A 25,419-nucleotide genomic window follows, 5' to 3' on the forward strand; every position below is an offset into this window, starting at 1 on the left:
TATTCTAAAAAAATACTTAAACAAGAACAAACAAATAAGCAAAAGCAATTTTCCAGAAATTTTACAAATTCATTGAAATCTATTCTTCCATGATTTTTACAAACAATAATTAGCTGCCTCCTAATGACACTAAATCTTCCTAGTTGTGTCTTTTACATTATAATATGAGTTACATGTATACAAAAATAATCTATTTTAATATTTAGCTTTAATTATCCATGTTTATCTAACTTGCAACAGTCGAAGCTTTTCTCTCTTAAGGCATCATCCTCTTCCTTTTTTTTAAACTGCATTCTCATGGAGACAAACAATAGAAGCTGAAATGCTAGGTTGGATTAATTTCATTGCTCACGAGAGTAAACTGTACAATAAAAAAGGATGAAGCGAAATGATAGAGGTATTGTTTCTTACAGAAATCTCACAAACATGAGTATGGGTGACCGAACAATTTTCATTTAAATTTATTAATTTGGTAGACACTGAGTTTCTTAGCCACTCATACATCTCTATAGACTATATCAAGTGGGAAAAAAAAATGTACATTAATTTTTGAAAGATGAAATCTACATCTCTGTCTAGGCAGACTTCTAATTTATTCTGTTGTTTCATTCCTGGTTTGGTTAAATTTTAGTTAGAATCCGACTTTGGGATTGCCTGAACCTGCTGCAGCAACTCCCATCCCACCAACACCTTCTGATACAGCTGCTACATGGTCTCCTTCTTGAACAATGTCTTTCACATCCAACTCACTCACTAGTTCATCAATCTTCCGAAATTGATAGGGCCATCTCACATTATAGAGAAACTGGCGCAGATCAAACCTATTATCCTCCGGGGAATAACTCTGCAAGTTGAGTGAAAAATGGTAAACTTTTCATCACCAACATAATTATAAGAATACAATTAAGATTTGTACGAGGGCATACAACTCTACCCCAAGAAACTACATACCTCGGCATGATATGAAGGCGTCAAGACAGTCATTTTGTGCCGGTTGATTGAATAGTACTTGAAGAAGTGTTTCACTTTTTCGGCCACCTGTGATGGAGTCAATCTTCCACCCCATCTATAACACAGATTCTGCAACAGTAAATTACAAAAACTATACGTTATAGCTGAACCACCAAACAAACCAAATTCGTTGATTTAATGATGCAAGAAGTTACTCTCCTTTGAGTTTCATCGTACCAAGCAAAGAAATCAATATTTCTGCTAAGAAAATATCAGTGATGTTTCTCTTTTTTTATCATGAAATAATTGCCACAATTTTTAGTCTTAAGGAACAATAAACCACTTTCAGAGGCCTGTCAAATGGCTTGCAAATAGATTCTGCTTTTACTTTTTACATATTTCTGGGCCATTAAACTTTACATTATGGGATGGTCACGGGCAGAATTACCATATCTTTGACCTTTTCTTTTCAAACATTAATTCAGAGATGAAAACTTAGAACTGAAAAACCAGTGAAAGGTAGCAGAAGAAAATGAATAAGACAGGAGGGAGAAGCAAGGGATATACCTGGAACATTGAAACTGGACCACATCGGAAGATTTTCCGTAGTCTTCCATAGACTGACAGTTCCTCGTAAGTCATTCCCATATCAACTTCATCAAGCTGTTTAAAACAAAGAATGAGGTATTTGCTTACATATTTTAAAACCTTGAGTTATATATAAATTATCATTGCCTAGATAATTGCATATAAACCGAATAAGCAGAACATAATATGGCATTGCTGAAAAGGGAGAATGAAGAACGCAACTACTTGTCGCTGGACTTCACTAAGAGGTAAGAATAATAGCTTTCAAGCTCTCACATTGTCATAGGATTGAATTCATTCTTGGACACACTATTTGCTTTTATTTGGATGCTCACAATAAATGAAGCAAAGTAGTTCTTCCAAAGGATCTTTAATGACTAAATTAAGGGGATGTCCCTGAGATTTTTTTATTATAACCTGATTTAAGCTCTTCTTCCTCTTATATTGTCTTTGTACTTCATCTAGGGAAAATTTCATAATTACATTTCATTTTGATACACAGAAGTAGATGATGAGTTAAATTAATGAACTCCATGTTGTTGTAATGATATATTCCACCATTACCACCTCCACTTGACAAAAATCCCATATGGCGACAAAACACATACCAAATATGGTCGACTGAAAGGGTTCTTCAAGAGATTCAAGATCAGTGCCGGAAGATATAAGACAACAAAATATTACCTGAGTGTAGTTAGAACGTATAGGCTCCAGTTCAGCAGTAGGTGGAGCTGCTTCAATTTCTGCCAGAGATGAGTAACCAAGATGGATAGCTGCCCATCGCAGGAATGTCCTAAGGTCCTGCTTACTTATGCTACCAATAGGATTTATATCTGCTGCGCTGCAATCATACTGTAAAAGAGATAAACTTTGGTAACTGCTGTGTAATGGACCACAAAAATGAGAAATAATAGCAAGCAATGAAGAAAGTAATAATCGAAATCTGTGTAGACCTTTGTCAAGTAACCACGTAATCCTTCATCCACATTTGAGCTCCCCAAGACAAGATAAAACCCTGGTTTGTTGTGAACCCAAGGCAATAGTGATGCTAACATGAAGGCGAGCACCATCCTGATTCTAGCTTGTATGTTCTGCAAGCTTAGATTCTCAACATTAGATCCACCATCTACCTGTAAAGGCATACAAAGAAATTATTTGACCTATAACAGCATGAAAACATAAACAATTAAACACATCAGATTTCCAAGCTTTTAGTCAGGATAAAAATGGTTAGATTCCCGGCAACGAAGCTAAGTTTCTGCCAGTTTGACCAGTCAGTAACAAGGTCCCAATATCAATATGGAGATCTACATATGACTATTTATATTTGTAACACTTATTTATCTCATTATCAACATATTCTCGTGCAGAAGTCCAAGTGTATGAAAACAGAGAGTTCTGGTACTTGCTAGCTATGATTAAAATAATTCACTAGTCCATGCTTCATTTACCTTATAGCGTGGTCTCTTTCCTGTAAGTGTTTGGAACAATGACAAAAACGCAGATACAACTCCATCAATGGAAAGATCAAGGTGCCATGAACCAATTTCATCAGCCAACACCTTGGCCCGTGACCTTGTCATGTCCGAACTGCAAGGAATTTTTTTTTATAACATTATGATAACATGTGAGTGAAGCAGAAGTAGACTGATCTTTATAAACATTGATGAGGATCTATAGAAATAGCAGATATAAACTCAGTTGTACAGACAAAGATTGAAAAAACAGAAGGACATCAAATTTATTACTTACCTGTTTTCAGATCCCATAAAAACAGTATAGAATATTCGCTTGGCAAATTCTCTGCTATCAGTAGGATATTGTCCATCTTTGTAGTTTCCTATTCTTATTGCATCAGCTTTAACTTGTTCATCTCCATTTGCGATTTCTGCAGGCAGAAGTGAATAACTAATGAATGCCATATAAACTACAAGGTTTTGTTTATTCCACCTCTTCCACGTTTGAAAAAATGTAAAAGAAAAAAGAGATAGACATCCTGATTTTATTACTAGAAATTGTTTCAGATTGGTTTCAATGAAGGAATTCAAAACACACAGAACTAAGAAAAAGTACTATATCCATGAAAGTCCAATTCTATAAGCAATTCAATAATCATCTAATTATGTATCACCTCTTAACCACCCTTCCTTGAGATCCTTTTATTGGTGGTACTTAACAGAGGTTTGATTAGTGGTCAGTTGAATAGTATGCTTGTTCCTAAGGGTAAACCACAAAAAATGCACCCAAATTATTTTACCGCTGACAAAAATGTTTTTGAATTTTGTTATCAACAAAAATGCCCTCAAATAATTTGAAAACATGCCAAAAATGCCTAATCATGATCAAAGGCCTGCTCCGTTAATGGAAAAAATGTGATGTGGCTAACGGAGCATTCAACGTGGCAAGTGAGACTCTGACATTCTCCGTTTGTCACACCGTTCTTTTCCATTAACGTAGAACATTTCAGTTCATAGATGTGCATTTTTTTGTCACATTTTAAAATAATTTGAGGATATTTTTGTCAATAATAAATTTCGGAGACATTTTTGTCATTGATAAAATACTTTGGGTGCCTTTTTGGTGGTTTACTCTTGTTCCTAAATAAGCAGTATTTGTTTGTATGCACTATTAACATAGCTTCTACATACTGCCACAAGTTGGGCAGGTGATAGAAACTTGAAGGTATATAAGAATCTAACAGCACTTGACATCAATCCAAATGTACCTTTAACAACCAGCTGACACATGCAACCAACAATTGCAGCAACTGATGAACTGTCTGCTCCACCAGAAAGGGGAAGCAGAAAACCAGATGCTCCGCTTCTTCTTAAATAGTCCCATAACCAGCAACCAGGTCCAAATGCTATTTCCTCCTCAGGAGAGTGATACTTGATCTGCAAAGCATATATCATATTCAATTAGCAACTTGGCAGCCTGAGCAATTGAAGGAATAATATTGTGACATTATCTAAAAGTTGCAACTCAAAATGGTGACAACGTGCATTACCTTTAGTGGAATGGAAAGACGATGTTTAAGATTAAAAGGTACACAAAGACTATATGGTACTTCCACTGAAGGAACCTTAGTTTTACAACTTGCTTGCTCTTGAAAGCTACTTACGGATCCTCTTAGGCTTGCCACCTACCAATAGAAAAAATGGAGTTATGGAACCAAATCCAGTGTCAACAGTTGAGGATTAAAATGGCATTGCATGCATTACAGATGGGAGGTCATGCAACAAATACCATGTCTAGATCCATTTGTGCAACCACAACCTCAACATCCTTTAAAGAAAATTGTGACCCTTGTGCAATGAGATCACCATTGACCACAACACAAGCACAGCCATCTGTTACGAGTAAATTTTAAGAAATGAACAAAAGGGCCACATAAGTAAAATCTCCAAAAGCTGGAAAAGAAGCTAAAATAACAGTTAACATGTCCGTATAGCAACTTGCATATATTTGAAGGTATTCATTCTCCAGAATATGCATTAGACACCAACTTCAAAGCATTATATCATTGTATTAAGAGAAACATATTCTACCATAGTAAAGACGGCCACCATCGCATCCTTGGTGATTGCTATACATGTATACTCCGCCACGAGTGTGAGTGGCATCTATAAAAGCACGAAGACGAACATCAAGCTTTCTAAGTTGGTGATGACTTCCACTGGCATTCATAAATACTTCAACCCCATTCAATGCAAGCTCAGAATGTGGGGGAGTTGGAGTAAACAGCTCTTCACAAACTTCAGCCGAAATAGCTCTACAATTTTGAAATAAACATCGAATCAGAAGTTGGAATGACAATAAATAAATTAAGCATACACAAATACAAACACACAGTAGTTGGAACACACTAGTTCTTAACATGCATTTACACATTATCTGGAATTCGTAAGTGAACACACTAAATAACCCTAAAAAAAACTAAACTAATAAACACTTTAAAAATATAGCTTGTGATTATGCAACATACGTGTCCTTAAACTTCAGAAATCCATAACCAAAGGGAACCGATGTCTGGCCTAACGCCTCAGCTATCTCGCCGGGAAGCTGAAAATGGACAAGATGATCTCTCGGCTTCCACGCCGTGAACCATCGAAGTTCTCTATAATTGCCATCGTTCGCAAGCCACATCTTTGGGCGTATCATGAGAATCTTGCGATTCAAACAAAGAACCTGACAATTGTAGCGCTCAGAGTCCTTGATAATAGGCATTCCAATGCTACACACAATTCCATCCGTCAAATCACCAACTAAGATATCTTTCAAACATTCCCATCTGAAAACCAAAACCACAGCATACTTCACAAGGTAATCAAATCAATTTCCATCACTTTCTAATTGAAAAGAAAGAAAAATAGAAAAAGGAATGAGTGAAGTTATTACGCGTGTGTGACGGTGTCGAGTTCCAAGAAGTGGTCTTCACAGCCATAGCCAGTGAGCTCGAGCTCAGGGCCGAGCCTAATGACGGCGCCGGATTGTTTAGCGATAGCGATGGAGTCCTTGATTCGCTGAGTGTTTGAATCGAAGTCCATGGCCCATTGGTTGAGATTGCAAGTGGCAACCTTCAACAGCCTCATCCTCACGAACTTGGAACGGAAACAGAAAAGAAAGGTTTATTTGTAATGGAATGTAGCAAGTTGTTATCGAATGTGTGAATTTTGTTTCTTCTATTCTTTTTAGATAGCGTGTACATGTTAATATTTAATTTGGTCAACTAAACTTACGTATAAATCACTCACTAAAAAAAAAAAAAAACTTAACATATAAATCTTAATTTAGTCTCTTAAATTTTATTTGCATTAATTTAGTCTTTTAAATTTCATAAATATAATTCAGTATTTATTTGAGTATCATTAAATTAATAATTTTTTTTTAAAATTTTTTAATATCGACAAATTTCTAATAATAAAATAAAAGAAGTAAAATATAAAAAAAAAAGCATTTTTTTAAAAATTACAATTTACATTTTTTAAAAATTTTTTTAAAAAAAATATATTTTTACATAATAAATACACAAAAAATATTTTTATATTATTATACTTAAATATAATTGATAAATAAAAATATTTTTATATGAGATATTTAAACAAATTTTTTATTTTAAAAAAGATCTATTAAAAAAATAACTAAAATTTTTTTTTTTATATAAAAATTCATTCAAACAAGTTCTCGTATTAATAATTTACATCACACAAATGTTAAATGGTGCTAGATAGTGAAATGCCAAGTTAAAATCTCTAAAATAATATGCTTTGATTTTGGTATTCAAATAGTCCAAAATATCATATCAGTTGTTTTGAAAGAAAAATTTTAATCAATACCATTTTTGAACGATCCAAAAATACCAAAACTAAACGATGTCGAATTTCAAGTGGCATACTACTATTTATGACAGCGTTTCATTAACATTTATGTATTAAAAATGGTGAATGCTACGAAGAAATAGATTCTCTTCAGTTTTTTTTTACATTTAACAGAACAGTATGATCTTTCACCTTTAATTTTATAAGTAAAATCAGAAATAAAAAAAAAAAAAAAATAATGAATGGTTAGATTAAATACTGCACACCATCCAATTTTTTTTTACTGAAAAGGATCTATTCTCATGCTATGGTGTCTAAAAGATGGTGTTTATTTATTAAAAAAATTAAAAGTTATTATTTAATTTAAAAATATAAAAATAAATAATTTTTAAAAAATCAAAACTTATTACAAAAAATAAATTAAACAAAATTTAGACAAAAATTCATAAAGATCATAGAATTAACCATTAATAATTATTCTAATAACTAATATAAATCACGTTCACAAAATTTAGAGATTAAACAAAAATAATTAAAATTTTGAAGACTAAACTCAATATTGTCTCCTTATTATGTAGTAGAGGACTCAAGGAGCGTTTGAAAATGTTTAAAAGTTATTTTTTTAAATTTTTAACTTATAAAAAATAGTAATATTAATTTTTGGTGTAATTTTTAAAATTAAATTATAAATTTTTTTTGGTGATTAAATTATAGATTTTTAAAAAATTATTTAAATATTTATAAAAAAGTTAAAAAAATAACTTCTTTTATAATAAAAAATTTTTATTATATTTTTTTAAAATAAATATTTTTAAAATTAAATAAATAAATACAAAATAATTTATTTATAAGTTATTTTTAATATAAATATTTATTATTTAAATTATTTTTTTTAAAAAAGTTTAATTAAATTATTTACCGATATTATAAGAACCAGACCAGTCAATAAATCATTAAAATCAATAGTTCAACCGAAGTTCAATTAAATATCACAGATTCACAGCGCTTACCAAAAAAAATTAACTCAGCTTACAAACTTTCATCACAGTACTTACAAAACTACTCAGCAAACAAAAAATTTATGAATAGAATTAAGTCAATTTACTCAGCAACAGAATTATCACAGTGCTTATTAACAAAATTATGAATAAAATTATGAACAGCAAACAGAAATTTTATGAACAAAATTCACAAACTACACAGCATTCAATATTATCAGTGGTTATGAACAAGTATGAATAAAAAAATGAACAAATTTATGAACAGCAAAGTGACTGTGTTTAACAAATTACACAGCATTCAATATTCTCAATATTCAATGTTCTCAATTTATCACAGTACTCACCGGCTGCGAGGAGGAAAGGAAGTGACAGAAACACGGCGACACAGAGAGAGAGAGCTCGAACAGAGGAGACGGCCAACGAGCTTCCAAACGACGGCAAGGGAGCTTCCAAACGACGGCAAGGGAGCTTCCAATCACGGTGACACAGCTTCCTACCACGGCGATGGATCTTCCTACGGTGGCGGTGGAGGCTGCGTGGCTGTGGGGTTGCGGGGAGCTGCAGTGGCTGCGGCCTGCGGGGGCGGATGCGGGGGCTGCGTGGCTGCAGTGGCGGCAGAGATTGCGGTGACTGCGGGCGGTGGGCTGCAGTGCTGGGTGGCTGGGGGCTAGGTTTACTTGATGCTGTGTAGTTTCAGAGAGGAGAGGATAGTTGATGCTGGGTGAGTGGGTGTGGCTGCGTTGGTTTCCTTCTTTAGTTTCAGGGTTTTGCCGTTTTGGAATTTTTTTTTTCTAGAGTACAAAACGGCGCCGTTTTGGGAGGATTACCGGACCGAGAGACCTTTAAAAAACTGGCCGGTTCACTGGCTAACGGTCAATTCGACCAATTTTTTAACCAATTTATTTCAGACGGTTTTTAGATCTAACGGAATCGACCTATTGACTGGTTCTCATTTAATCAAGTTAAACCGGCCAATTCGGTTCGATTTTCAGAACAATGCTATTTACCAAACTGGACCTTAAGCTAGGAACGTAAAACAAACGCCATATCCGTGATTTTTAAAATATTTTTTCTGCATTTAAAATTTTAAATTAAAAAAAAAGACAACAGATTCATTTTAGTTTTGATTTGAGCAAAATTCCCGCCTCTCCCTCTGCTCAGTGTTTCTGATTCACGAAGCTTAATAAGATGATCTTCAAAAGCGACCATTAGCTTCATTAGGGATTCCTTCATTCTCTTCTCAGAATGAAATCCTCTTACAGAGTCAACAAACACGATGCTGCATTCAAGGTTCTTTTTCTTTTCTTTTCCTTTTTGATTTTTCAAGCCCCTCAAAATAAAGCAATGTGAGTTGTGATTTTCTGGCTCACGAGTTCTAACACTGTTTGTTCCCCGAGGATGGAGAAACTGTGAGCTAAGTAAAACTTTCACCTTAAGTTTGCTGACTGAGTAGAACTTATTCCCCCCAAATTTATCTTCTTCTTTTTTTTTTTCTTATAAAAGAAATCAATGTGGAATTATTTTAGATCCTCAAACCCTTGTTTCGTGATAAATTTGAGTTCAAAATTATCTGCTAATTAATAATTTGCGTGTTCGGTAGTGCTGACTAGTGACTACTTATATTGTTACAAAACTAAGAGTTAATTTCTAAATGAATTCTTTTTATTCTTATTTCTTTATTTGCAGCTGGGTTTGGAGGAGGTAATCGGATTGACGACAAAAAACGGCAATGGGTTAGCTTCAAGTGGCTTGAGTTCCAAATGTGCTTATTTGGCTGGTTCCGTAGTGGTTGTTTATGATGTGAACTTAGGTACTCAGTCACACCTAATGGTGTCTTATAGATTGCCAAAGCCTTTGAGCTGTGTGGCTATGTCACGAGATGGGCACTTTGTTGCCGCTGGAGAGGTGAGAATCAACTCTTTTAATTTGATCATGGTAGAAGTATTCTGTTTGTACGGTCACTTGTTCACATGAAGGAGTGCGCCGCAAACAGTTCATGACCTGTGAATAAATATAGCTTCCAGTTTATTTGAGAATGTTAGCACAAAGGTGGTGCTTCTTTAGAAAGACCACGTCCAACAAGAATCTAACTAGGTCTTGCAGGCAGGAAGCCAGAGCTCAGTACTAATATGGGATTCTTCTACTTCGTCCATTGTCTCTGAACTGAAAGGTCATGTATATGGAGTTGCGTGCATCTGCTTCTCACCTAATGGTTGGTTACACTTTTGCCAACTATATGATTTTCTTAATTAATTTTATTACCTACTGCTTCTTACTTATTTTATAGTATTCTGTTGCAGGTAAACATTTGGTATCGGTTGGGGGGTACATTTACCTTTGGGAGTGGCGAAGTGGTGAGCTAATAACAAAGGTTAAAGCAACTTCAGCTTGCTCTACTGTCTCAAATGTCAGCTTCTCATCGGATGCAAAATTAATCGTAACTGCTGGAGAAAAGCACTTGAAATTTTGGGTACTTGGATCATCTAGAAGTACACAAATAAATGGAACAAAGGGCAGGCCAGCATCAATAGTGATACATGAAAAGCCAACAAATCTTGCTATTCATAAAGGAAGCTCTTGTATATATATTGCTTCTTCTGTGTGGAAAAATAGCAGCTATGATAATTGTAAACAAGCTGGTGATTGCCTTCCAATTTATGCATTGACCAATTCAGGTTTGATTTGGTTCAGAATGAGTCTAAGATTGGCATTTTTGTTGAGATTTTGAGGCATTTGCATTTCTTGAACCAAAATGATTAATTCACTAATATCTCCATTTCTTTCTGTTTTCAGGAATTTTGTACCTTGTTCATTCCAGTTTGTCGCTTAAGAAGTCAGTTACTTTGAAGGTATATCAGTCTGTATCATCTCATAATATGTCAAACCATGTTAAACTTATCTTTTAATAGAGGAAATGGCAGAGATAAAAGTTTGTTTCATGAGTAACTGATGCGTATAGATTTAAAATACATTTTCTCTGCAGTAATGTTCTAAGTGTAGGCTTGAAATTCCTTATGATGATTCTAGTTTCTAAGATGGCAAACTTCTATTTTGGCCATAACTTAGGCTATCCTAATAATTGATGCCTTGGAATGGAATAAATGTTATTTCTGGGTCTGATTGTGAATTATCTGAAGTGCACAGTTTATATGGTCTTTGTCACTTATTATTTTTACATTATGTACTCTAAATGCATTCGGCAATTTCACTTAACAATAGAGTAGAACTGATGAAACCGTTGTGAACTGTACTATATTGAATACGATTATGAAATACGAATACTTATTATTATGTTGTTAGTTCCTTGTAAGTTTTCACAATTTTGTAATGATCATTTTCAGGTCCAAAAAGCTTTTGCATTATCAACATCCGGAAAGCTAGTTGCTTGTGCCTGCAACAATGGAGCAGTCCAATTATTTACCCCCATGTCTCTAGAATACCTAGGCAACATATTATATTCAGAGGAAACAGCTATCGAACAGGATTTTCAAAAGCTGCTTGCTCTGCCTGATGCTGTTGCATGTCAGTTTTCAGGCTTAGAAAAGCTTGGTGAGTGCTATATATTCAATTTAATAAATTTAATATATTCCTGTATTTCACATTTACATATTCTCTACTTCATACCCTACAGTGGTCATTTATGGAGATCATAGTCTCTACATCTGGGACATCCATGATGTGAATCAGGTAAATAAAATGTTTGTCAATATAATCATGATGAATTTGGTTACCTATTCATGGATCACGATATATTAACTTCTTGCTATCAAGGTTTGTATAAGTTAGTTGCTGACGAAGCAAAAACTTTTCTGAGTATCCTCTAGGCCATAAGGTGCCGTGTAAATTAATATTGGTTAATGCTGAAAAGCGAAAATCCTTTCCTTAATTTCCAGCCTGCCAGATGTTTTGTGCTAGTTTCACATTCCTCATGCATATGGGATATCAAGAATCTATGCTGTGAAAACATCCATGATCCGTCCCTAGCATGCACTGCTCGAGGTTGCTTTGGGGGAGTTTCTTTTACAACATGCTCTGCTGATGGTACAATTAGGCTGTGGGATCTCTCTTTGCAATCTGATTTATCAAAAGATGCTGAAGAGCATGATTCATCGAAGATGGAACTATTGGGCTCTTCATACCTAGGTAGCTTATGACTTTGGACAAAAATATCTTAATTCACTTATATAGGTTTATTAGATTATCCTTGTCTCACTATGTTGCACCATTCCTTTCTATTGCTCCAGTAAGTGCAGGAACTTTTGAACGGGATGCAGTTAAGGCAAATCTTTCAAAATCAGGATTTCGGTCACTCGCTGTTAGTTCAGATGGAAAGCATCTAGCTGCTGGTGATTGCAGAGGAAATCTCCATATATATAACCTCCAAACTTCAGATTACACATGTTTTCAGGTTGAGTTCCACATGAGTTCATTTTGAAACTGTCTTGCAGTAAACTATATCTGAAGGTATTCTGCACATTACTTTTTATGGTCACTTATGTTGTCCACATCATTTCAGGGTGCTCATGATGCAGAGATTCTTACATTAAGCTTTAGCCAGGACATGTCTGATGACATTGCAAAAAACAGCTACTTTCTTGCTTCTGGGGGACGAGATTGCATAATCCATCTGTATGATGTGGGCAGGTGTGGGTTTGCAAATTTTTAGGCTAGCTAAGTTGGCTGTTTATGCTTGTTAATGACGTTTTGGGTACATCTGGCAGAAACTTTGATCTCATTGGCAGCATCGATGATCATTCAGCTGCAGTGACATCTGTGAATATTAGCAGCAACAGTTGCAGGATCCTCAGTTGTAGTGCGGATAGGTATGCTAGTAGAGTTTTGGCTTCAAAAGCATAAAGCATATGCAAATTAAAATTGAAAAATAGATTACGTAAGTTATGCTGAACAATTGAATTCAAGACTGGGAAACTGAAGCTGTACATCTTAAGATTGAATTCTCCAGAAAACAAGTGTTCAAAAAATTTCAAAAAATCTTTGACTAATACTACAATTATGAAACTTTCTGTTAGCACATACCAAATACCAAGCCACTGAGATGATTCAACGCACACTCTCTAATTCACTCGTTATCAAGCTGGGAAAACATTCATTGAAGGCAAAACAAAAAAACCATTCTTCAATGTGTTATGTGTTATGTCATATGCCTACTTGATTATTGCTCCTATCCTATCAATCACGGATTATGTTGGGTAGTTCTGTATTTATTGAGTGAATATGACTTATGTGAGGACAACTATATTTTTTTCCCTTCTTTGGGTATAAACCACCTGCCATCTATTGGACCAATGCATTTCAGTTGAAAATTTGAAATTACCATTATACACAGTAGCAATGTGCATCACAATTATGATCATTTTAAAATTCAAACATGTAGCATGTATGTAGGTCCTGTAATAAATGCGCTGAAATTAGACTACTAGTTTTTAGTTTATCTGAATTGGTCTGAAAGCAATCTGGTCCACCCCTTTAGGCCACACTTTTACCCTCATGCTTTTTAAGTTGTGCCTTCTGGTTGTGTGCTTATTCCCTTGTTCTATATGGCCATCACTTCTTCACTCCAGCTGTCAATCCTGATACTTTTTATATGATGTGATTCCCCCTATGATTAAAATAAAGATTCTTTCATACAGTTTCCTAGTGCTCCGTGATGTAGTGCAAGCAGAAAATGGTCATAACATTTTACAGCAACATCGTCAAAAGGCTTCAAAATTTGGAACTGTTTATGACATGGCTGTGGATTGGACATGTGAGAATGTTGTCACAGTTGGGCAGGTAAAGTATATGCTTGTAACTTGTTAACCATGGTACACATCAGTTCAAAGTTGGGTTGTTGGTTGTGGAAGCCCTCCCATGTAAATTTTACTACAATTATCCAATTAGTTCTCTTCATCTGTTTAGCCATTTACTCAGAATTTGCAGAAGTAGGTCTTTTGATTGCTAATTCAATTATGGGTGTTAATAGGATAAGAAGATAAAGATTTTTAACACAGCTTCTCAGAAGCTAATTCGGTCGTACACTCATGACAAAACTTTTGGAGAACCTATAAAGGTGAGCTTTATTATTGGAGAATTACTACGTATATCATCCTACTTATGAGGGGCTGATAATTTTAATTTTTAACAGGTTATAATGGATCCAAGCTGCACTTATGTTGTCTGCTCGTTCTCTAACAAGTCCATCTGCATATATGACTTAAACACTGGAGAGATAGTTGCAAAGGCCATTGGGCATGCTGAAATTGTAACTGGTGTCATCTTCTTGCCTGATTGCAAGCGCATAGTTTCAGTGAGATTCTCTGTGCTTAATGCTCATTTCTATTTACGTTCTCTTAGGTGATTATTTGCATTTTCATTGCGAAAGTTGTGAATCTTTTTGTGCGGAGGGTGGGGGGAGTTAGTGAAGTCTTATTCTAAGATAACATTAAAGTATCTTGTTAAATAAAGGACGGTAAAACATATACATGGAGTACTGAAGATAAGCATATAACCATGCAGTTGTTTAAATAAGCACAATATGACGCATTGTGTGGCTAATGGGGAAGAGAACTTTATGCTTGCAAGCTTTCAGATATTAATTGCATTGAAGTAGAAAAAGTAGTCCTTAATATGAATTATTGACTTTCAAGTGGGACCATAATCACAGCAAGTACCATTATTCAAAATGTGAGCTGAAGACCAAAATGAACTACAACAATGGAAAAGTTTCATGGAGTTATGACTTATGAAGTTTCTCATTTTTCTTGTTACTTCTGTTGTTTAGGTTTCTAGATAGCCATTACAGGCTTCGGTAAGGATGAAGGTGAGGTCAATTGCATGGACCAAATGACCCTATTGAATTTCACAATCCCATGTAGAAGGTGAAATCTCACTATACTACTAGTTGTTGGGTTGGGAGAAATGTTTTTACATTCATAGGAATGTGAAAATATTTCCATATTTGGTAGAAAATGAAAAGATATTATTCCCAGGAACAATCTTTACCCAAAATTCCCCCCAAAGTACTCCCAGCTTCTACATGAGATTGTGAGATTTCATGGTATCATTTGGTCCATGCAAGTGATCTCACCTATTCACTTATTTGTTATTATTGTTGAATGTGCATTAATGCGATAAATGGTTATGTAGTTTACTTTGGTGGCCTAGACCTACACTTGTTTTGGTCTTACTCTTGTCATGATGTTCAAAAAAAATGTTGCTAATGCCCATGGCGTTGTAACAAATATCAACATATTATTTGTATTCAGGTAGATGGTGATGGGTGTATTTTTGTATGGAAATTGCCTGCCCCACTGTCTTCTAAGATATTGAGGAGAATAATGGAAAGAACTGATCCATTGGGTACAAGGAATTTAGCTCAGCCTCTCTCTTTTCGTCATATATGTAGTGCAGTGGATTGTCAGAACTCCAAGGTCAATCTTGAGGGTATGCAGTCATTATGGAACAACACTGAAAGCTGGGATGGATTACTTTGCCCAAAGAGTTGTCATAAAGAGGCTTCATCTTTTAAATTTAGCATTTCTAGACTTCCAAGATGGGCACAATCAAAAGTGACCAGCCCCAACTCCGTCTTCAAGAATCTTAACTATACTTCATTAGAGGTATCTGTACTCTCACTTTGAACTATTTATTTTCCCTTTCCTAGAAACTCCATTTCATTTATAGCTCCACTCCCCTGGGTTGAATATTTCCATCCTTAAAGAATATAACTGTGTAAAATGATTGTTTAAGGCTGCAAATTTGTCAGTTGACAATTCATTTTTAAAATTTTCCATAGAAAACTTATTCCTTAGAATCAAGTTAAACCTTCAATGAAATTTGAAATTGGGCTAAGGTAGTATGTCAATGCCATGGATACATTGGAAAATTCTTTGTCCACTTTGAATCAGCCATGATTGAAGTTTCAGGTATTGGAGTTGAGCATTAACAAAATTCAATTTTGCTTTTTTTTTTTTTTAAAAAATGAAAAATAATAGTTTGCCTTTGCTTCTTTTTCTCATAAAGTTGCACCAAGCTAGGCATATATCAAATCCAAACCTACATTTGTGGATACCTTTTTGGGAGAGCTTTCATCCAAATGGTCATGAAAGCATTGTCTAAACCCTAAACAACACCAGTTCAAGCTTCTGCTGTAAGGGTGTGAATCTTTAGAGTTTCTACTGCACACATGCCTGGTGCTGGAACAGAAGGGAGGGTGCGAATCTTTGTTGTTTATAAAACTAGGCTTAAGATCATTTTGTAATTGTGTCATGCACTCATGGCTACATGTAGGTGCTGGAACAAAAGGGACCCCTCTCTGCCCTTGATGGTACTCTCTGCATTATAATTTGGACCAAGCAGTTATTTTTCTAATATTTTTTCCTGCCTTGATAATGATCAGGCAGATAGTACTTCATCCCCAGAAGTTCAAATGCCATCTGATGATGATTCTTCATTGCCAAAGACTCTGAAATCTCAATGTTCTTCAACCCCTTGCAGAAGTTTTAGGTAGGTATTAAATCCGAGTCCTGAAATTCTCGTACTATATTAGTTCTTTGCTCATAACTCACTGTAATTTCAGCAATATTGCTTTGGACAACCAGTGGCGTGCTGTTTACACTGTTTGCATGGACTCTCTTTCCTCCCCGGAAATGCACAATCTTATGAACACAAAGTTTCAAGAGATTCCCTTAAGTTTAAGTGAGTCCAACCATTTTTCTCAGACCACATTCTTCTAAATATTCATGTTTACTGCTGAGAGCAAATAAGACTTACTCTAGTCAACCAAGTTTTGTTTCAAATTTGGTTTGGAGAATATGATTATAATGACAGAAGGTATTGAAAGTTTGTACTAACGTAAACCTTCAGGCTATAGACTGTAATTTCTTGTATCTGACTTTTTTGAAGCATTATAGTTAGTAGGTGTCTGGTATTGCTTGTGGTGTGGTTTGCAAATTTTGTGTCGAGACTTGAGACTGAATAATTTGTAGGAATTATTACTGTTATTTTCTTTGTAAGTGATTCATCTTATTAACTAGTAATATCCAAGTATGATAACTTGAGTAAATGTCTTGGATATTTGGCTAAGGAGGCTGGCTTCACTACATGATTACATGCTCTTGACATTAGGAACTTTTAATTCAAAATCAGATTGCACAGTGGATTATATCATACATTATTACTTCATTTTGAGATCCGTCCTCTGTGTGACTTTAAGCTTTGGCACACTCTGCAGCATCCCCTTCTGTAGGATATTCCTACGGGATGCAGCAGGAGATAGCATGTCCTATGTGAGTTTGGCTCCTTGGATAGTCTATTCAAGGCTTACCATGGGGTTATGATTTTGACATAAAGTACCAAGTGTTGCAGCCAAAGAAAATATACAACTAACTTTTATAAATATTGTTTATGGCAGAACAGGATAAGGCTGCAATTAGGAAGGACCAGAATTCATTAGGTTTCAGTAGCCATTGTGAAAATGAAGAGTTAGGTGTTGTTTCAGAAGAGCAAGTTGACTTCAATAATAGTTGTATTTCTTCTTTGTCTTCTGAAGAAATTTCTGATATAAAAGCAGAGCAGCTCCATTTAGATGAATCTGTAAGTGAGTCAAAACCAATTCTTGAAGCTAACATTGGCAGTTTGCATTGTGAAGAAGACAGTGATATGTTTAAGCAACATTTTGGCAGCTTATCAAATACACACAAGGTTTGTCTTCTTTCATGAAATAATGATGTCATATTAGGCTATTTCTTGGAAGCATTAAAGGATTTAAAAGTGTAAGAAAACTCTTATGTCCATTACTTTGAATTAGTCTCTTGGTTTTATTTGTCTTATTCTTATTCTGGGGAAATACTTATTAAGCTGCCCATTATAAAACTGAGAATATAGGTTGGCAATTGAGCTAGTTTATAACTAGCTTTAGTAGAAATTAATGCCTAGCTTATAAAATATATTGCTGGTTCTTCTTTTTAGACAGTGATGATCCCGACTAATGGAACCGATGAGGAACTGTCGGTTCTGAACGTTTCTTGCATTGTCTTGGAAAAATATTGAAAATGACCGGTGGGTGACGAACTGATTATATTTAGGAAAAGGGATTTACGCATCTAATATGTAATATAGAAATAACACTATAGTAGGACTAAGCATAAGTGACGTTTTTTCTCTAACTATAAAGTTATTGGCAACAATATTCATGGCCTGTTAATTTGTGAAAAGTTGAGGGTTTGAGCGGGGTTAATTTCTTTCCAAAACCGAGCCTTCTTTGCGGAGAAAATTTTGTCACAAATTTTGCATAATAAAGATACACTTGAACTACTCTACAACTTGAGTTATTTTCTCTCCAGATTAGACCACATTAGCTAAGTATTTTGAGCTCTTTTAATGGTTGTGCAGACAGAGTCAAGAAATTCAGTAGTTAGAAGGTTTTCTACAAGGTATGTTGTGCAGCAGGATTACCCAGGAGATTGCAAGAGACTATTTATCAGTCCTGTCAGACATATAACTAATAAAAGCATGAACTCTGAGGAAAAAGCTGCAAATTATACCTTATCCAAAAACAGATCCTTGCAGGACAACAAAATTGACAAATTAAGAAATTCTTCTAAGCAGGTATATGTGAGTTTTTATGCGGATAAACAAAACTAGCCCTTTAAACAACCAAACTGCAATTGAAGCACTTATAAAAATATTGGTATTGGTACAAAATGGATAACTATTCTGTTCTTTAAAGTTAAATTACCCCTTATATGTCATATAATCATAGTTGGTACCTAGCATTGCTTAGCTCACTTAATGACACTTCATGTCTTCATATAAGCTTCATAAGTTGCATAGTAACTATATTAACACAGCTGGTAGTATTTTATATATATATGTGCATCATGATTCTAGTTCATTCTTTTAATACCAATTCACAATGATGGTATTTGGAGATCCCCTTAATTATTTATGAACAATAAGACCATGAATGACCTAAGCTTAAATATTTGCTGTTCTAAATGTCTGTTGTAGGACCCCAAGAATTCACCACATAGTTTATTAGATTTAATATATGAATTAGACAAATGCCCTGCTGAGGAAAGTTCAAGTGATAATAAGATGCAAGAAGGAAGTAATGAGACACAAGGTGTTTTTGAAGGGAATGAAGTAGCAGAGACCATATCTGCATGCAAAGAAGCATTTGGTAGCTTGGATGCTGCAGCCGAGAGTGTGGTGCAATTGTTGTCGAAATTAGAAAAATGCGACGGAGGCGAGGCTTCTAGGGGAGCTGGGGCTCAATTTTTGAATGAGGCATCTCAGCTACTTCCACTCATTATTGAGAAAGTCAATGCAGTTTCTAAATTGGTGGAATGCAGGAAGAGTGGTAAGCAAGGAAATAGACTAGGTGTTCCAGAATTGGATCAATTGTTTGCAAGTTAGCTTAAGCTATAGGTAATAAATAGTATATCTGATAAAAAGTGTTGGAATGCTAAAGAAACATAGCTGCATTCATTAAATATGGTTAGTTAAGTTTCACCTACAGAATAGAATGCTCCTTTTCCTTGCATGTTCAACAGTCAACATTATGCCCCAGGTAGATATGTTATTTTTTTTTTTTTTCCTGAGTTAAGAGTGAGACTCGAATACGAGATCTCTAGATGAAGATGGGGAGACTATGCCATTTGAGTTATAGTTTGTTGTCAAATAGATATGCTAATTACCAAAGAAGAAATAGTCATTAATTTCTAGCATGGGAAAATGATTGCATAATTTATTGCACGAAGCTGAACTAGTAAATACCAATACTATTCTCTTTGCAAGGAATAGGAAGAAACAAAATACAACCCAAACCCAAACAAAGTTCCTTATCCATAGTAGTAGTTTTATTTTATGTTCTATTAAGTTGTCATAATATCTTGTAATCAAGTCAACGGTCAAGAATGACATCTTTGTAGTGATAGGGTTTGCGGTAGATTTGTTGAGAAATTGTAATACAAGTCTTGAAAAAACCATCACCACAAAAGCTAGCTCATATGCTTGGAGAACTCAAGATCGTATAATACTCTTTTTTCAGATATCAAATGTGATAAATTTGTTAAACATATCATAGTTGAGTGTGTCCTTTAATCTCCCTTTGTTGATAGCCTATGACAAGAAACTCATTCCTCATGACTCATGAGATTTGTCTGAAGTGCTTTTTGAATTTGAACAAACAAAATAAACTGGCTTATCCCAAGAATTTCTCCTTTCCAGGGCTTGTTGAACTTAGTTCCTTAATGGCATAGTCCACCTTATATGCCTTACTACTATTAAACAAATTAAGTGAAAAGAATGGCTTAAGAGCAAAAAGCTAAAGCCCACCTATTGAACATGAATTTGGTAAACGGGTTTTAATGAATGAGGAAAGTTCCTCCCATTTATGGCTTTGTCTTCGATTTATGATACGAGAGTCTTATATGTCAAGCTTAGAAAGAAAACCAAGATAAAAAGAAAGAAAGCGAAGTCACAAGCCGAGTTGTTTTGGGTAGTTTAATTAAAGCTTTTTATTTTCCCCTCTTTTTAATCTAAGAAAGGCCGTTGAATAATTATGTAAAAGTTGTAAAACAAAAGAGTTATTCGAGTCTCAAATCTTAACATCTAAGTAAGTAAACATCTATTTTCAGTTATTTATCTTAAGATAAAGTCAATCTCTTTCGATATACTATTATTAGGGTAAAAGGCTATTTAAGTGGTACGTTGTTAGATTGAGAGAAATAACTCAATAATGGAGCCTAATATTAGAAACTAAAATATACAATTTGCTACGATTTATTAATGCGTTATATTGATGACTCTTAAATTATTGAGGTGATTTAACTAATGTAAATCCGAAGTGTGTACAGAACTATAGATAATAGACCGATAGTTAAGTAAATTACATGATGCATGACACAAAATCCATCAATATCACAAGTTTTTAGGCGAATGAAGCTCTATTTTATTGAAATTGTGGTTTTACTCTTAAATACTATATATAGTTCCGCATAATATAAGGCGGTTTTACTCTTAAATTCAAAATCTCATTCAACAATTCTTGTAAGCATATCAATTCAATGTGAAAAAAGAAAATATTTCTCTAACATTATTCCTTACACAATCATTATTAGTTTAATGTAAGTCCTTTTTTTTTCTTCATGTCCAGCTTGATCGGTCTCTCTCCACTTTATCATTAGAAAGAAAAAGTGGCTGAAGCAAAAGCAAAGATAATCTTTTCTTTATTTATTCATTTTTTTATTTTTACCCTATCCTTTCAACTTTTAAAACTAATTCCATTGATGATTTTCATGCATTTTGAATACAATACTTACTATACAATATAGGTATACTGCCTATCTCACCTCCTACATTGTTTATCTTATCTTACCCCTTTTTTCCTTCTCTCTCTCTTGCATTTTCAAGGTTTTGCAGTGACTAATGTTGCTCATACACTTAAAATATTAGCCATACATTGCCCTATATTCAAAATATTTTATAAATCCCTAGGAAGGTATCCCTAGAAATCACTCTCTTCTATACTTATATGCCTTCTTTGTCTTGCTTTACTTAGTAACATGCCAAACTTTACATTCTCTATTGGGATTATATTCCTTCATTATAAATGCATTAATGTAGATAGTATATATCCCACATTCCCTTATATTATCTAAGGCTATGATAGGTATATGAACTCGTGGGGTTCAACTATAATACTTTAATTTAATTTCTTCTATGACAAACAAATCTAACTACTCATGTGTAATCTAATTGTCCAACAAGTGCGCAATCATAGCCATTTTGAGGCACTGTCCCAGTATATATATAAATTTATTATAAATTTAAGTTACATTTAAAAATTTATTATTAGTCAATATATTATTACATACACAGGTAAAATTTAAATTTCTAACACTTAGCCAACGAACTATAAATTATAGTTTAAATAGTATAGTCTCCACATACTCACATAGAAGTCGTGGGTTCGAGTCTCACTTCTAACTTTGAAAAAAAAAAATAAATCTTCAATTTACAAAATCGAAAATGCATAAAGACCGTTCGTTTGAGGCCAGTTAGTTGGATGCATGCCATTTGGAGTTATTAGCGGCTAAAAAGGAGGGTTTATATTTCGGATATGTTTGACATCCATTAATTAAACCATTTCCTTGTTAATATGTTCAATAAAATTTTATATAAATATTTAATCATATATTATTATACTAGTCCAAAATTTGATTCAACTATTCAATAACATAATTTTTTTACAAACATAAACATCTAATTGAAAATGATATAAAGTTATAAACTCTTTCCAGTCTCCTATACTTTTAGGGCATAATAACTAGTCTGTTAAAAAATATTTATTGTGGTCATAACTCATAACTCATAATATTATTGTGAAGTAAATGCTGCCAAAATAATGAATCCCATGATAAGGGGCAAGATGGCAAAATGTGAATGAAGTTTTTAGCGCAGAGACATATTGGGTCCAATATGGGGGCTTTGTTACTTTAAAGTGCTCTATCATTCTCTGCATTTGTTTTTATATTCACAAAAACAAAATAAAAAGCTTCTGATTTATATTGTGATGTATATGTATGTGGGGTAAAGTGCCCTCAATTAGATTGTCCTTTTGCATCAAATTTTTCCTTTGTAATCATGAGTTTCTTCCTTTTCTTTTTTATTTTTTTCCCTCCCTCTTCTTTTTCTTTTTGATTTCACACATTTAGGCATGGTCTTGTACAGTGATTTAATATCTTGTTTTTTTCATCAGAAATAAAAAAACACAAAATTAGAAAATTAAACTATTAATTATTGTTCCAATTAGAACCGTGTATCCTAGAATAACTTTTTTTTTATGTGTGTGTGCAAATTGGTGGTTATTATTATCTATAGATAATAATTACCCAAACGTATAGTTAGACATCATTATATTCAATAATGAACTAGGAAAAGATTAGTGGAATATAACTAGTATGGATTATTGGATTTGGATGCGCATATCTATACAGTATGATATTGATTGGCACAAGATTTGGTCATCAATTTCAAAATAATCTTTACATGATTTTATATACGAAATTAATGAAATTATGGCTTAGTAATATTGATTCTTCATTCATCAGTCAACTTGGTCAATCTTTAACTTTATATCACACTCACTTGAGCAAAACATGAATGGAGCACTCATCATTATTGGCTGGTAAAATCTATGGTGAATTAAAAGGGTTTTATTCTTACATTATGATATATTATTCACATGGTCATTATTTGTACATACACTCGAGTTTAATTGTTTCACAAAGATGACAAAAGCAATTACTATTACTATTTTTTATATTTACATATATCATTCAGTACCATTTAGTATGAAATTTGGAGTGTGTTCCTTTACTTCTATGCCTAACATTCATCTTTAATTTGGCCAGCATGCTCTCTATTAAATACTCAATAAGTTAATATTGGCATAGGATTTTTAATAAACTATTATTATTATAATTTTGTGATACTAAGGTAGCGTTTGGAAGAGAGACAGAGACTGAGAGACAGAGACTGAGAGACTAAGATTGAAAGACAGAAATTGAGAGATAGAAACTGAAATAAATTTTCGTATTGTATTTGGTGTAAAATGAGAAATAGAGACTGAAATAAGAATAAAACTCTAATTTAATTTGCACAAAAAATAAAATTAGAATTAATTAATTGAAATGAGGATATTTTAAATATAAAATGTTATTAAAATTTTAATCTTCATTCTCAAAAATTTCACCAGAATTATAGCCTTCTAATTTCTATCTCAATATCTCAACACAAATGCTACTTAAAAGTTTTCTTATATATATTTTTGACTTTTTTAACAAAAGAAAATTTACATTGAGAGAGGAAGACCATTATCCTCAATGTAAGGATTGAAAGCAAATTATAGAAATGTATGAAGAGAGGGTTGACCAGGTAAACCAACTTTTGTTGACTAATACAAAGCTACTGTTACAAAACTAAATTCTCTTTCTTTTATCCCTCTTTTCATTTTCTCTTAAAAGTGAAAACAAAATTATTAATGCTTTATCAAACTTTTCAAATGATAAATAATGCTAGATAGAAAAATGTATTCAATGTGGACTCAGAATTTTCTCCATTTCATTTTTCACTTAACAAAATTAAATGTTGTTTTAAATCCTTCTTAGAAAATGAAAGTAATAAGAAAGAAAAAAAAATAAGAAGCGACTTCTTATCATATAATTTATTGCATTATTATTGTTATTTTTATAAAAAAAATTTATATTATGTATTATCTTGTCTTCATCTCATTACTTGTAACAGGTCAAGTACAAAAAAGAATTATTAAGAGAATCAATTTTATTAAATTCAGAAAATATTTGACAATTTTAATAATACAAACATTTGATTGAGATTGATTAATTGAATATATTAATTATATATTCTAAGTGTTGTAGAAAAGTCCGGATAAATTCTGATTTTCAACAAACAAACATTAAGTACATAAACATTTTCTTATCAAAATAAGACAACAAAGAAAGATTTTATGAAATCAGATTTGGAAGATTCACTCCTGAAAATTTACTTTCATTATATAGTTGGCAATAATCCTCTAAGAATGAATTCAAAGAAAAGAAAGAAATTAATTAGCAATCCATAATATATGCAAAATAGCAATTAATTGAGAAATTTTCTCCAAGAATTAGATCATGTTATGAAAAGAAAGATGTTGCACTATATTATCGAGTTAAAAAAGGAAAATTTCCTCTCTTCATTGCCAATGGATATGCCATTAAAAGGTGCAACAACTAGCATAATGGAAAAAGGAATTACTTCAATATTGAAGAAGAAATATGAAGCTCTATATAATGATGATTCATTTAAGGAAGAAGGCAATTAATTTGTGTATAATTTAGGTTGTATGCATAATCTTTGTTTTTTTTTGTTTTTGAATGTGTTGATATTTTTTTATTATCTAAAATTAAGTTTACATTGAGAAACATAAAAAGCAAAGAGAGTTTATCACACAAAATTCATTTAATATTTTATTTGATTGTTTGATTTTGAAAGAGTGCTAAATTTTAGAGTGCACTTGGTTCTCCTTAACTAAATTAGATTAACATCTATGTGAATTACTAAATTTCGAATAATTTAAGTGTATTACAAGAGTATGAGTATTTTAAAATTAATCAGTATTTATAATCAATCTTAATTATAATAAAAATTCTATGATTGTTGTTATAAAAATTAGACTAAAATCACATTACACTTTGTAGGCAGCTAAACTAAAATAGATCGCTGTATTACTTTTTTTTCTTTTATGTTCTTTACAACTTTTATTTCAGGTTATTTTATATTACAAAATGAAACAAAAACTAAAATAATCTTTTAATTTATCAATTTTACTGTATAAACTATAAAAATAATTATTACTTATATTTCTTTGATTCAACTCTTCTCAAGTCACTAAAAATCCATCAAATTTTCAAAACTAAAAGGTCCTTATCATATTAAAATTGTAATACCAACTATAAGTAAGTGAAGTATAAGTAGATTTTTAGGCCTAAAACTAT

General features: G+C 33.2%; 2 protein-coding genes across 3 annotated transcripts; one reads left to right on the forward strand and one right to left on the reverse strand.

Moving 5' to 3' along the window:
• Positions 1 to 433: 433 nt before the first annotated feature.
• LOC107639495 (carbon-nitrogen hydrolase family protein) lies at positions 434 to 8,613 on the reverse strand. Of its 2 annotated transcripts, none has more exons than XM_016343007.3 (14): positions 8,203 to 8,613; positions 5,938 to 6,140; positions 5,525 to 5,830; positions 5,088 to 5,311; positions 4,786 to 4,889; positions 4,547 to 4,681; positions 4,265 to 4,433; positions 3,292 to 3,427; positions 2,991 to 3,129; positions 2,493 to 2,669; positions 2,224 to 2,391; positions 1,519 to 1,614; positions 952 to 1,080; positions 434 to 844 (listed from the first exon to the last, which is right to left on the reverse strand). In XM_016343007.3, the coding sequence occupies exons 2-14, from the start codon at positions 6,129 to 6,131 to the stop codon at positions 632 to 634; spliced, it is 2,190 nt and encodes a 729-aa protein (XP_016198493.1). In that variant the 5' UTR covers positions 6,132 to 6,140; positions 8,203 to 8,613; the 3' UTR covers positions 434 to 631. The 2 variants fall into 2 exon arrangements, with proteins under 2 accessions (XP_016198493.1, XP_020977020.1); XM_021121361.2 differs by having other exon boundaries at positions 5,525 to 5,853; positions 8,203 to 8,600.
• Positions 8,614 to 8,975: 362 nt separating this feature from the next.
• LOC107639494 (Transducin/WD40 repeat-like superfamily protein) lies at positions 8,976 to 19,375 on the forward strand. Its single transcript, XM_016343005.3, has 20 exons — positions 8,976 to 9,148; positions 9,545 to 9,763; positions 9,962 to 10,070; positions 10,159 to 10,533; positions 10,652 to 10,707; positions 11,200 to 11,407; positions 11,490 to 11,545; positions 11,752 to 12,001; positions 12,103 to 12,266; positions 12,375 to 12,502; positions 12,580 to 12,681; positions 13,510 to 13,651; positions 13,842 to 13,928; positions 14,004 to 14,165; positions 15,124 to 15,477; positions 16,257 to 16,363; positions 16,437 to 16,555; positions 17,271 to 17,560; positions 18,251 to 18,466; positions 18,869 to 19,375. Exons 1-20 carry the CDS (start codon positions 9,104 to 9,106, stop codon positions 19,274 to 19,276), a joined length of 3,597 nt encoding a protein of 1,198 aa, XP_016198491.1. The 5' UTR covers positions 8,976 to 9,103; the 3' UTR covers positions 19,277 to 19,375.
• Positions 19,376 to 25,419: the final 6,044 nt, after the last annotated feature.

The sequence above is a fragment of the Arachis ipaensis genome, chromosome B4 (assembly GCF_059453495.1).
Source record: "Arachis ipaensis isolate K30076 ecotype BB chromosome B4, ASM5945349v1, whole genome shotgun sequence".
In the NCBI taxonomy this organism is placed as follows: domain Eukaryota; kingdom Viridiplantae; phylum Streptophyta; class Magnoliopsida; order Fabales; family Fabaceae; genus Arachis; species Arachis ipaensis.

Bases quoted from the DNA above. Each gene is read 5' to 3' on its own strand.
- LOC107639495 (XM_016343007.3), bottom strand. From the start codon at position 6,131: ATGAGGCTGTTGAAGGTTGCCACTTGCAATCTCAACCAATGGGCCATG. The intron at 3,428-4,264 runs GTACATTTGGAT...TTCTGCCTGCAG, and splicing joins GTGTCAGCTGGTTGTTAAAG to AAATCGCAAATGGAGATGAA. The intron at 2,392-2,492 runs GTCTACACAGAT...TCTCTTTTACAG, and splicing joins TACGTGGTTACTTGACAAAG to TATGATTGCAGCGCAGCAGA.
- LOC107639494 (XM_016343005.3), top strand. From the start codon at position 9,104: ATGAAATCCTCTTACAGAGTCAACAAACACGATGCTGCATTCAAG. The intron at 12,267-12,374 runs GTTGAGTTCCAC...ACATCATTTCAG, and splicing joins CAGATTACACATGTTTTCAG to GGTGCTCATGATGCAGAGAT. The intron at 16,556-17,270 runs GTGAGTCCAACC...TGTTTATGGCAG, and splicing joins AGAGATTCCCTTAAGTTTAA to AACAGGATAAGGCTGCAATT.